A 13,248-nucleotide genomic window follows, 5' to 3' on the forward strand; every position below is an offset into this window, starting at 1 on the left:
CAAAGTCTTCTTGAGAATTAAAGGGACAAAACATTTAAATAATATACTCTTACCGGTAATTTGAGCATGAAATCTTCCTGACTAAATCGAAATCCAATGTCCGTGAAAGTTCGTTGAAGAAAACTGGTAGGACGTAGAACCAAAACCAAGTGCAAGTTCCCAGGGAAGGAAGCCTGTAGAAAAAAAGAAAACAGGAAAGAAAGAAAAAAATTGTCCAAACATGCACTCAACTGAGCATATATCAGAAAATATGTAACTAAAGGAAGCAAATTTTAAAGTCATAAAAGCCACTAAAAGGACAAAACTTTAAAAATTGATATTGATAAAATCTAAAAACATGGAAATAGAAATAAAACTAATGTAAGGTCATCAGGTCAGATCTTTGCAATGCTCATGTGATGGAATTTTCTCACACTAAAGTAAACCCCAACTTACAAAGAAGTATACTCTTAAGCTTCACTGTAAAACAGAATTAGAAGGCAGCTTCCCAGGATTGCCCTAAAAGCCAAAAGGAGTTGAAATACTGTGTATTTGCACTAAACAATGGAATAAAATTATATTATGGAATCCTATTTTTATTTTCATCCAGTGAATATCTTCTATGTGTTCACTCCATGTATTTAAGTGAAGGATTATCTGGCACTGTTAGCATTCAGTGTACACACATTAATCTAATATAGTCCCTACCCAGCTTGTAAGAAAGTGACAGTCTAATAGTGGAGTCCATTAGTAATCACTAACTCTATAGCACAAGCTGATAAGTGAAATGAAGGAATTAGAATAACATGCAACAGGAAGTTGTAGCACAGAGTATGTTGGACCTAAGAAAGTCAAAAAAGTCTCAAAGCATAAAGAGGAATTAATTAGATCAGCACGTCGTTCTGGTGCACCTAAGTTTCCCCAGCTTCGAGAATACTGGCACATAGTAGGTGGTCAAGAAATAATTGCTAAACGAAAGAGTGCAAAAGACAAGGGCACTATGAAAAATTATGAGGGATGGAACAGTATGGCCCAATATTAATAATAAACCACCACATAAATGCTTACTCTATGCCAAGTATTTTGCCAACATTATCGTAGTTCCTCTTCACAATAATCCTGTGAAGTGGTTAGGCTATCCTCTTTTACAACTATAGAAAGTGAGGCTCAGAGAGTTTAAGTATAACTTGCCCCAGCTGGTGAAGCCTTAATTTGCACCTGAGTCTGTGCTTTTAATCACTATACTACCCCACCTCTTCAAGAGGTTCCAGTCTGGAAAACTAGAGGAAAATGATGCTGGGGGGTGTGGCAATGGGAGACGGTGCTAGAAAGAAGGGCAGGAGCCAGATCAGGAAAGACTTTGGGGTTTTTTCTGAAGGCCAGGGAAGAATCTAAGAGGTTTTAAGCAGCAGAATGGATTTGCATTTTAGAAGGATCAGCTTGGCTTTGGGAAAGGAGTGGATTTGGACAAGAGTGGAAGCAGACAGATGAGCTAGGAGGCTGGTACAGTAATCCAAGCCAGGGATGATGAGTTTCAGAACTGGAGCAACAAAGCAGGGATGAGGATAGAATTTAGGAGGTACAATCTGCATGACACGATGATTGAATGTGTCCGGTGAGAAAGGAGAGACTAGGACCATCAGTCTCCAGATTTCTGGCTTGAGTAACTGGGTGGGAGGTTCAACCCTCACTGACATGGGGAACACAAGAGAAGCAGGTTTTAGGGAGGGGATAAGATACTGACTCCCATTCTTGGACATGTTGGGTTGGAAGGGTCAGCAGGACATCCAGATGATGTCCATCAGACAAATGTATGCACAAGGAGTGAGGGAAAGAAGTCTAGACTGGGCATGTAGAGTTGGGAGTCATCAGCCTCAAAACAACAGATTAAAGCATAATAAAGCAAAACGTCAAAAATGTTTAAAATACATTTTAATGTTTAAAAAACAATAAAATAAATATTTCAGGCATGTTGAAATAGTAGTAACTGAACAAAAGTATAAAACAAAAATTCATAAGATATTATGGGGGCAAGGTCTATGGGAACTCCATACTTCCTGCTCAATTTGCTGTGAACCTAAATCTGCTCTAACAAATGAAGTCTATTCTTAAAAAAGGGTAACTTTCACTGAGGTATAAGACCTGGACTCTAAGGGAAATGACATTTAAAACTGGGGATTTTTAGGGCCGGCCCCATGGCTTAGCGGTTAAGTGCACGCGCTCCGCTACTGGTGGCCCGGGTTCGGATCCCAGGTACACACCGACGCACCGCTTCTCCGGCCATGCAGAGGCGGCGTCCCACATACAGCAACTAGAAGGATGTGCAGCTATGACATACAACTATCTACTGGGGCTGTGGGAACAAAAAGGAGGAGGATTGGCAATAGATGTTAGCTCAGAGCCGGTCTTCCTCAGCAAAAAGAGGAGGATTGGCATGGATGTTAGCTCAGGGCTGATCTTCCTCACAAAAAAAAAAAAAAAACCTGGGGATTTTTAAAATTCAATTTGAGATGGTGATAAAACATAAACAATTAAGTGACAATGAGAACTAGAGTGAGGGAAACAAAACTGAGTGTGATACTCACAAATAGATAAAACAAAAGAGCACAAAATTAAATCAGTAAATTAAACAATGATTATAAATAAAACACAAATTGGGATGGCTGTCCAACTCATAACTCCCCCAGATGGCCATGTCTGTGCTATCCTCTCCTTTCATGAGAAACTACTTTCTCTCTGCTATACTCTGACTATTTATGTCCCCCCCAAATTCTTATGTTGAAACCTAATTCCCGATGTGATGGAATTAAGAGGTGAGGCCTTTGGGAGGTGATTAGGTAATGAGGGCGGAGCCCTACTGAATGGGATTAGTGCCCTTATAAAAGAGACCCCAGAGGGCTGGCCCTGTGGCTTAGCAGTTAAGTGCGCACACTCTGCTGCTGGTGGCTCGGGTTCGGATCCTGGGCGCGCACCGACGCACCGCTTCTCCAGCCATGCTGAGGCCGAGTCCCACATACAGCAACTAGAAGGATGTGCAACTATGACATACAATTATCTACTGGGGCTTGGGGGGGGGAATAAATAAATAAAGTTTAAAAAAAAAAAGAGACCCCAGAGAGCTCCCTCACCCCTTCTGCCACGTGAGAACCCAGAGAAAAGACAGCTGTATATGAACTAGGAAGCAGGCTCTCACCAGACACCGAATTTGCCTGCACTTTGATCTTGTACTTCCAGCCCCCAGAACTGTGAGAAATAAATTTCTGTTGTTTATAAGCCACCCAGCCTATGGTATTCTGTTATAGCCCCCTGAACTAAGACAGCCTCTTATTATTCTTAATATTGATTCCCAAGGCGAACTGTTATCTTTCTGCACGACTTTGCCCTCCCAACACACAATGATTAGCAGTGGGATGACAATTTGATGTAAGCAGAAGCAAAGTTCTGCTCTAGGACTTTTCAAACCAGTGCTGACGGAAGGACACTTTGAGGATGCAGTTTCAGAGCTACTGGAAGCCGTGATCCCTGCTGCTGGAGAAGGTTATTTCAAAGAACAAAGCCATCATGTAGAGTAACCAGAAGTAGAGACAGAGAGTCCCAATGATAATGTATATCCTACTCTCTATTATGTACATAATGTATATTTTATTTTATGCTAAGCATGGCGCATACTTCCCACAGTTACTGTAAGAATTAAAAGAAATAATAAATATAAGGGCATTTTTGTAAACTTTAAAAAAAAAATTACTAAGATAGTTTTTTAAATTTTCCTTGGATTCTTGGCCCTAAGGACAAGCAGGTTTAGGTAGAAAACTTTCTGGATATGCATAAGGGCTTGCTTAAGGGGAGACTCTGACAGGGACTTGTGAGAACTCTGGACCTGTTTTTAGATTGGGAGCACTGATTCTATTTCTACCCCATTCACTTCAGGAGTTAAGCCTTTCCTTCTCCTTCACCTGGGTAAATTACCAGTATAATTATTATTATACTTACCTGCCTTGACCCAGCTTATTTTTTCACTTTTAAATGAAATTGAAAGCACCCTACTTTTGCCAACACTTAAAGCAAAATTACTTTTATTCTTTCATGGATTCTACGCTAATCTGGTCTCATCACCTTTGTCTCTCTGACTTTCCTTAATATTATATTCTCTGGTATTGCGTGGGAAATCTCTAGATGCAAGACCCTAGGGCTGACCAATGTAAAGCCTGGAATACTCACCCACCTCCAAAACTGTGGGGGTGTTGTGGGGGAGAAGAGGGAAGATACTATGGGAATAGAGAGAGGGCCATGTGGCAACTCTCTGCCTGAGGTAAGGCCATGGTCTCTACCCTAGGAGAGCAAAGTTGTCCCAGCAGCCAGGTCCAGGGACAGCTGATCACACAGCAGGGCACAAAATAGAAAGGAGAGAGAAGCAGAATCACTGTCCACAGAATCCGTTGGGAAGCCAGTTCAGGCAGGGTTGGGGGTATTCAGCCACTCATAAGTCAGGGATTTTCTGTTGGTTGTTTATTAAATCAGTTATTGCCTCCATTTGACAAAGTGGTTTATCCCAAACATTGAAAGCCGTATAAAATGCTTCTAAAGATAATTCTACATTCTAATCAGATCATTCTTAAGTAAAACTTGGTGATTATTTTATCATACATTCTTCTTCCTTAATTCCTTCAAAATGTTTAGTCATTTGCTTGTCACAAAAAGCTCACAAAAACTTGCATTTTTAAAGAAAATGCACTATCAAGGATGAAAACTTCATTTACTACCTGTATAATTACATTTACAATGTTTTTCATTATAGGATAATTTTAGGATCTTTATTGAGCTACCATGCAAATCCCCTAGAACACATGGATTCTGTTAACCCAATAGCTACTCTCAAATTGAATAGCCATTTGGAGGAATAAATAACTTGTAGACAATAGCCACACAACTACTAAACAACTGAGTGGCACTCAAACAATTCATTTGGTTTGTTAGAGTAATTTTTTTAGAAGATGAAATCATACAGTTCACATCACCTACATTGTTTCTATCCTTCACGCCCATTAAATCCCACATATGACTCAGATACACTGGATTTTTCAATCCCGGTCCCATTTACTTATGTCAAACCTAAATAGGCACTTACCATACTGTCTAACTATAGCAAATCCACAACCTCACGTAAATGACCACTTTTCATAGCTTCTCTCTAGCAAAAAAAATATATATATATACATACATTTATAAATATTCAAGACCTCTTGAAGCTCTAAGGTAGGGAAAAGAGATTGGCTAGCTGGCCATGGGTGGGAGTGTTGCTTTTTATTGAACAACTATTACGAGAATTATACCCATCATAAGCATTATTATGACATTGTGCTAAGTACTTTACATGCAGTAAGTTCTCTTTTTATCCTCATTTCACAACTAGAGAAAGTGAGTGTGGCAGGCAGAATAATGATTCCCCAAAGACATCCACTTCCTAATCCCTGAAACCCATAAATATGTTACCTTACGAGGCAAAAGGGACCTTGTAAATATGATTAAGTTAAGGATCTTGAGATGGGGAGATGATCCTGGATTATTAGAATGGGAACAATGAAATTACAAGGATCCTTATTAGACAAAGAGGGAGGCAGGAGAGTCAGAGAAGGAGATGTGATGACAGAGGTGGAGGTCGGAGTGAACTGCGGCCATGGGCCAAGGAATGCAGGCAGCCTCTAGAAGCTGGAAAAGTCAAGGAGACGGATTCTCCTCTAGAGCCTCCAGAAGAACACAGCCCTGCTGACACCTTTCTTTTAGCCTAGTGAGACTAATTTTGGACTTCTGACCTCCAGAACTTTAACAGAATACAGTTGTGTTTTTTTAAGCTACTAAGTTTGTGGTAATTTGTTACAGCAGCAATAGGGAACTAATACACTGAGGTTTCGTGAGGTTAAGTAATTTTTCAAGAACTTCTAGCTCGTAAGTGGCAGAATTAAAACCCACCTTCACCTGACTGCAGAGCCAGACTCTTAAGCAAGATATAACTGAAAAATAAAAGGAATATATATTTTTCCATTTCAGCTTTCCTTCCTCTGGAGAAACTACTAATGGATAGAAAAAAGATCAACAGGAGGAACTTGGAGAAGCATAGCAAAGATGGTACAAGGATCAGGTTCAAGGTTAAGTGTCTAAACAAGAAACCTAAAGCAAAGTGGACAAACTTGAATGCCCACCGTGCGTTGGGGGATAATGTAAATGAGTGAAGTAGGCAGGGTTTAATTAAAACACAGCCTGAATGAGGTGGAAAATGGCAACTCACACTGTTCCTAGATGATGCGGAGTAACAAGAAACAGTGTGGATTGTGGCGAACTGGAAAGCATGGGGGAGGGGCGCTTAACCCATCAGTTCCAGCTAAATGTTGTCATGTGAGAAGGTGGGCCCAGCTTTGCCAGATCTTTGACTTCTCAAAAGAAGCCAGAAATCCAGATTTCTGTGTGAAACTTCAAGATTTTTAAAGATGGGAAACAAATTGAAAGTTTGTTAAAGCACTGTATGGTCTAAACAAAACACATCTATGGACTACCAGGTGGCAACCTCTGAACTAAAGCTTCAATATACCTGAACATGGACCAATATCAATAATATGTACACTTCTCTCTCTGTGATCGCTGGCTGTGAGAATCTGGATGGGACAGAACGCTCTTGAGAAATTTTAACCTGAAAGGCCATATGGATTTAAGATCGGTTCGCGTGTTTGCCTGTGACTATACATACAGGTATAGAGAGAGTGCTTTTTCTCTATATACAGATATTTGTATAACTAAGAGTTTCGAGATAATCTATTTCAAAGCTAGTACTTAAATGAACAATTAAACAGCATATCATATATCATAAACAGTATCAGATGCACATATCTTACAGCAAATATAGCTCAAGACTATTGAACTTTTCCATTTCGGTTTGGGAATACTACATTTCTAAATTCTTGTGTATGTTGCTTTAAGGATATCTAATCTGTATGGTTATATAAACATGAAAAAGCACAATTTCTATTTTCTCCAAAATCAAACCCTAGATTAAAACTATAAATCGTTTTTGAGAACTTGGCAAAAAAGCAAAAGGATGGGGGCAAGGGTCAGCCTTGTTTTATTTTGTGGTTTTTTTTCTTTACAAAAAAACATAAAGACAGCACGAGAGAGGAAACAGCATTGGTTTTAGGTTCTTGCAGCCATTTTTTTGGAGTTCCGACATATGACTGCTTAAAGGCACCTCAGTAAAAATGAATATGTTGCCCACCTTCATAGAGCTCAGAGCCATCTCTCCAATCTGTGCACAGCTGCACCCCAGCCCTCTGCAGCAGCTCTCATGGGCTCTTCAAGTCAATGGGCCCAGAATTAGCTTTCTCTCACCTTTCCCACCTAGAGAAGAGACTTACTCCCTTCTCCTCACGCCTACGCTCAGATCGCCCAGTTCTATGGCCTTCCAGCAGTTAAGGGCAGCAATAACAACAAAAGGCATAAACTTTATACATCATTTCACTACTAAAGTCTGGAAATTACCCTGTTTAATGTTCTTTTGTATGGTATCTAAGAGAGGCAATCCATACACCCTATGCACACTTTCCAGTTATTCTAGTTATTTCTTTAAAAATGGTTAAAGGGACTTATACAATATAAGTTTGGTTACTATAAAAACAATTTTTATTCCTATAGCTTTTCTTTTTTTAATCTTTAGGGCAAAGAAATGCAGTAATAATAAGAGGGAGCCCTTGACTGAAAGCCTATTACATATGTGCCAGGCTTGTTACATATATTATCCTATTTAGCCTTTGTAACATCACAGTGAAGTAGGCATTATGGCCTTCATACAGATGAGAAAACTGAAGCAGAGAGTGGTACAGAAACTTGCCCAAGGTTATAGCTAGTGAGCAGTGGCACCCACGCCTATCTGAATCCTAAAGGCAAGCTCTTTCCAGGACACTTAACACTTTTCAGGATGCGTACTTGACAATGCATAGACTGAATGCACACTCAGACTTGCTGCCTAGCATTTAGGAATGAGTTGACCTTGACATTTACAAAATGGGACAAATATTAACAGTCGAAACAAATTGTTGGAAGCAATTTAGCATCATGGAGCCCACTGAATAGAAACAATTATAATCTAATATCGTAACAGAATATAATGTTGAGTTGTTGGCATGTGATTAACTTTGATTAGGTCCGAACTCTTTCTTTAGCATATGCTGCAGAAAATCTCATGACCTTAAGCTATAGAGAAGAGTTTCCAACGCCATGAGCTACTTTCTCACTCTTCCCCCACACCCTACCCTTAGAGAGTACAGAAAGTATGAGTTACTACACAGATCACCAAACAACTTGCCAAGTGACCTCAGAGGTGAGACAGTCCTGAGCAATACTCCTTCCTTGTGGTTTGCCCTTCTTGTCACATATCTAGTCTCATCTCCTCCCTCTCACTCAGCCACAGTCATTGCAATTTCCACCAAATAATCAGTTTAATTCTCTCTTTGGACTTTAAATCCATTGTGCCATCCTTTCAGGTGCTACCGAGCACAGCCTCCAGAATCAGCTCAACTCCAGAGATCCTTCAAGACCAAGCAACTGTGTCACCAGCTGAGTTTCCAATTTTTTACTCTGGTCAAGCCCTAACCATGTAAGCAGAACAAATTTGTCTTCTACTATAGTTCTGGGCTTCGGACTTAATTCAGTCAATTTCATTTCAAGATATCTGTTCCTAGGGGCCACTTAAAATAATTAATTTAAGAGAAAAATGGAGGAAAGAAACAAAGAAAGGTAACAGAAACAGATGCTCTTGCTTAAGGTCCAAACAAATGTCATCTCCTTTATGAGGCCTTTCCCCCCCAGCAAGAAGTTCTTTCACAATAGTTATTTATGAACATGTCCTACCTTCTCTACAGATTGAGAGCCCCTCCAGCTCAGAAGCCAGTCCATTACCTCTGTAACCTGTACTGTGTGTAGTACAGTACTAGATATGTCTATTCAATGAGTACTTGTGTGCTGTATTTATTTGTGTGTATATTAATGTATGTGTATATACACTAAGTTTGGCACTGAGAAAACATGTATGTATATAAAGGAATTAGGAACTTTCTGAAAGCTTAAGTCAGTTACTTTTGATAACAACAGTACTAATGTCAGTTGCACCCAATACTGCAAAGCACATACACGGGCATTTCTTGTGCACCATAAATTGTTAAAAAGTCTGAAGCTATTATTCCTATAATACAAAATCACGTGTAGAGCTGAAGACACAATATTGTCAAAATAAAAAGATTCATATCCCAAACTGTAATCTTTAAAATATGATTGTATGCTAAGAGATTTATTAGAAAATAAATCATTTACTCACCCATTGATGTTCACTGTCATTCAACAATAAAATTCTTAACTGGTTTATTTCCCTTATCTTACTTTTGATTCCAATGTCATTTTTTTCTATGTACGATTTTTACTTTCTTACTTTTTTGTGTGTTCATTCAATTTTTATAATGAGCAAGTATTATGTTATAAATCATAACATCAATAACATTATCTTAGGTTTTGAAAGAAAAAGAGTGGTATTTAAAACCTTGTTGATGACCAGTTAGTTATCAAATTAGCTACTGGTATTTCACATTTCTCCAAAATACATCTAAATACCACTTTAGAAATTTGCTGGGAATTTAGTATACAAGTGAACCAATGAAGGGAAAATTTTAGCTAGAAAAGTGTTTGAAACGTATCTGAAAGGAGAGATTTCTAAATTCTAATATAAAATGAGAAATGAGTCACTTTTTTTCCTTAAAAAAAAATATGTTGTCAACAGGCTAGAATTCTACATCTTTAAAGTTTGAATTTGGAGAAGAATTGAAATCACAAAGATTTCAAATCATTAGACGTTTAAAATTTTTCACTTGTACAGTAACACTCAGGAAGCTGCCTTTTTAAATGCTGATGAAGTCATCTCTAGACCTGTCCATATCATACTCTACTTGACCATGGTGAAAGACAGGATGAATCCTTCTGTTATGTATTATTTTAACTAATGATTTAAAACTACTCTGCCAAATGATTCAAAATTGTGCATAGAGTCTCAAACAAATAACATGACTAACGACACTTCCTCATAAACTTGATCACATTTAGATTCTGAAATTACATTCTACCTCGTCGACTCCTTTACGTTTCCCTATGTCAATATCACAGTAATCACATCAATGCAATCCATGCAAATACAAGTCTCCATTCTCTCCATCTCCCCAAAAGCCTCATTCAGCAGTTTGTGCTATAGCACCATGCTGCAGCATCCCTGCACTTGAACTTGGGAATAGGCTTTACAGGACTGCAGGCAGAGCCCTTACCGCATTCCTTCTGAACCTCATCTTGCCTCTCGGGGGATTCGCTTCTGCCATCTCGCCTATACACAATAACACTCTTCTTTTCCAATTGTCAATGCAACATTGATGAAATATGAGCTACTTCTTGGGTAGTATTTAAAAGCGGCAGCCAAAAATCTCTATCAAACAAAGCTATCGTAGCTGCTTCCATTACCACCGTGGCAGCACTGCAAAAAACCCACTAGCCCTGAGTAGTCAGCTGACAGAGCCTCCCCTGCTGCTCATTGTAATTCAGAGTTGACACATTCCTCCAATTACTTAGCCTGATTGAACCTCATGGATTAGCTTGTGCTGGACTGCTCAAGAAGATCAGGCATGTCCTAAGAGTGGAGGAAGGGAAAAAAAATAGCGACTCTCCTCCTAGGGGCTTGATGGGACTGCTTTCTCCTCTGCGCAGTTTGATTTTTAAGGTGGAATGCTAAGAATCTTTGTGAAGGTAGTATTAACTGATACTTCTATTCTTGCCCTACCCTGGTCTGTAACTTAAAATTCGAAATTGTTTTTTAACTAAATTCTAGTCTGGGTTTAAGCCTTGTGAAAGTTAAACAGTTTGTGAAATTTTGTCCTGATGAAAATTCTAACGATATAGAAAGAACATAGCATGCAAACTTTCTAAGATGGGTAAGACTCTCTCCCAAATTAACATTTCCCCAAAATGTGTAACTGAAAAAGAAAATCTGTGTCCCCTCTCATTAATTATGAAGTATAACCCAACCGCATAGTTTATTTTGGAATCTACAAATTAAGGTCTTCAAATTGAATTGTACACTTATTTCATAGGCACTCATTTAAAATAATATACCAAAGATAGTTACACCTATCTATACAACAGCAATTTGCATCAGAAATCCTTCCTGAATGCCAATTTTTACTCTTGAAGTTAGCTTGTATTCAATATTTAACTTTATTGCAAACTGTGACCCAATGGCTATTAATGGTTGAGATATAACTAATGCGCTCTTAAAGCCTGGGTATAGAAACTATTCCACAAGCAGAAACATTTAAAATGTTAAAAAAAACAACACAATCTATGGCCAGTTACATGTATCATCACCTGTACCCCCACTCCTGCCCAGCACCACCAATACGGCAGTTATGAGAATGAAGGGACCCTGACTGCTGAGCTCTTTGCTGAGCATGGTTCATACTTCCCCACTGAGAGAGCATCCCTAGGAAAACAGAAGAGTGTCGCCTCCCAAAAAACAAGTCATTATGCCTCTGTTGACCCCAAACCAATAGGATCAAGACCGAATCTTATATTTCTCTTTTAGGAAAAATAGACCTCTGTTCCAAGCAATCCATTTGATTAATAAAAATAAAACTTTACCAGGGCCGGCCCCGTGGCTTAGCGGTTAAGTGCGCGCGCTCCGCTGCTGGCGGCCCGGGTTCGGATCCCAGGCGCGCACCAACGCACTGCTTCTCCAGCCATGCTGAGGCCGTGTCCCACATACAGCAACTAGAAGGATGTGCAGCTATGACATACAACTATCTACTGGGGCTTTGCGGGGGAAAAATAAATAAATAAATAAAATCTTTCAAAAAAAAAATAAAACTTTACCAAAATGATGCCATGTGCCAAACAGTCACTCAATGAAAATTAATTTAATCAAGCAGGTAGTTTTGGCCAAAAGAAAAAAGCTGGGCTGCGTGATAAAAAAATGTTTTATTGTAAGAAGTGTTAAATTTAGTTTAAAATAATTGATTACTGTCATAAACTGGAGTCTGCTCAACAAGCCCAAGGACTGACTCTAAAAGACTGGAGCAAGGTAAATAGCTTTCACTTCATGTAGCCCCACTGATAGGGCTCAATAGTATATGGAGGGCAGATTTACCTTCTCCAAAGGAATTTTACCTTTTTCTAAAAAACATTAAATTTATTTGTCTATCCACAAGTCATTTGGAAAATGAAAGAAAGCTGCAGATGGAAAGGGCACCGACTGGAATTCATGAAAATTCAATTCCTCCTCTGACTTTTTTTGTTACTTAGCTATTTGACCTTAGAGTTATCAAATAATCTTCCCAAAGCGTATGTATCAATGTAATTCCCTCATCTATAAGACAATTATAATGACATCTGCCTGCAGTACTTAATCAAGGAATAAAGAGAATCAATACTACTCACTAAGTATGAACGCTTTTGAAAAAGCAAAAATATATGAAGTCAAAGTTTTACTATTTTATCTTAGTCATGTGAATCTGGTATTAATTCTTCTCTCCATTGCTTAAGATTAAACACCTCTGTTATAAGAAGTAAACAGAAAACCACTTGCTGACTCACCCAAGATGAGGAATAATTCATACTGGGCATGAAAAGAATTATGATCTCATTTATTTTATTTTATTTTATTTATTTATTTATTTTTTTGCTGAGGAAGATTCACCCTGAGCTAACATCCATTGGTAATCTTCCTCTTTTTTCTGCTTGAGGAATATTTGCCGTGAGCTAACATCTGTGCCAATCTTCCTCCATTTTGCATGTGGGTCACCACCACAGCATGGCTGGCAAGTGGTGTAGGTCTGCACCTGGGATCCGAACCCGCAAACCCAGGCCGCTGAAGCAGAGCATGTGGAACTCAACCACTATGCCAAGGGGCCAGCCCCATGATCTCATTTATTTTACCATGTGAGTGCCAGAGTATTTTTCACACTCATTAGTAAGTTGGTATAGTAAAAAGAACACTGGCTCAGAAATCCAACAACCTAGAATTTTGTCTTGCCTTCACAATTAAATCAACTTCCTCTGGTAGAAGTGGCCTCCTGTGTCAATCAGGAGATAAAGTAAGAATTTCAGATAGTTGGTGATGTTGGACACTCAAAGAAAAAAAAAATATATTGACTCCCAGCTACCCTGGTCTGATAGAGGAAGTTGGCCACATGGTGCTTCTGC

The 13,248-nt window shown here is 38.9% G+C and overlaps 1 protein-coding gene across 9 annotated transcripts in view; it reads right to left on the reverse strand.

The window, feature by feature from the left end:
- The window catches only part of MCF2 (MCF.2 cell line derived transforming sequence), a 103,704-nt gene that overhangs the window by 52,839 nt on the left and 37,617 nt on the right, over positions 1–13,248 (reverse strand). For all 9 annotated transcript variants that reach the window (XM_058536861.1, XM_058536862.1, XM_058536858.1 and 6 more), the window contains one exon: positions 54–173. In XM_058536861.1, the coding sequence (XP_058392844.1) occupies positions 54–173 (120 nt within the window). The remainder of the gene's footprint in view (positions 1–53; positions 174–13,248) is intronic.

Source organism: Diceros bicornis, chromosome X, assembly GCF_020826845.1.
Source record: "Diceros bicornis minor isolate mBicDic1 chromosome X, mDicBic1.mat.cur, whole genome shotgun sequence".
NCBI lineage: Eukaryota > Metazoa > Chordata > Mammalia > Perissodactyla > Rhinocerotidae > Diceros > Diceros bicornis.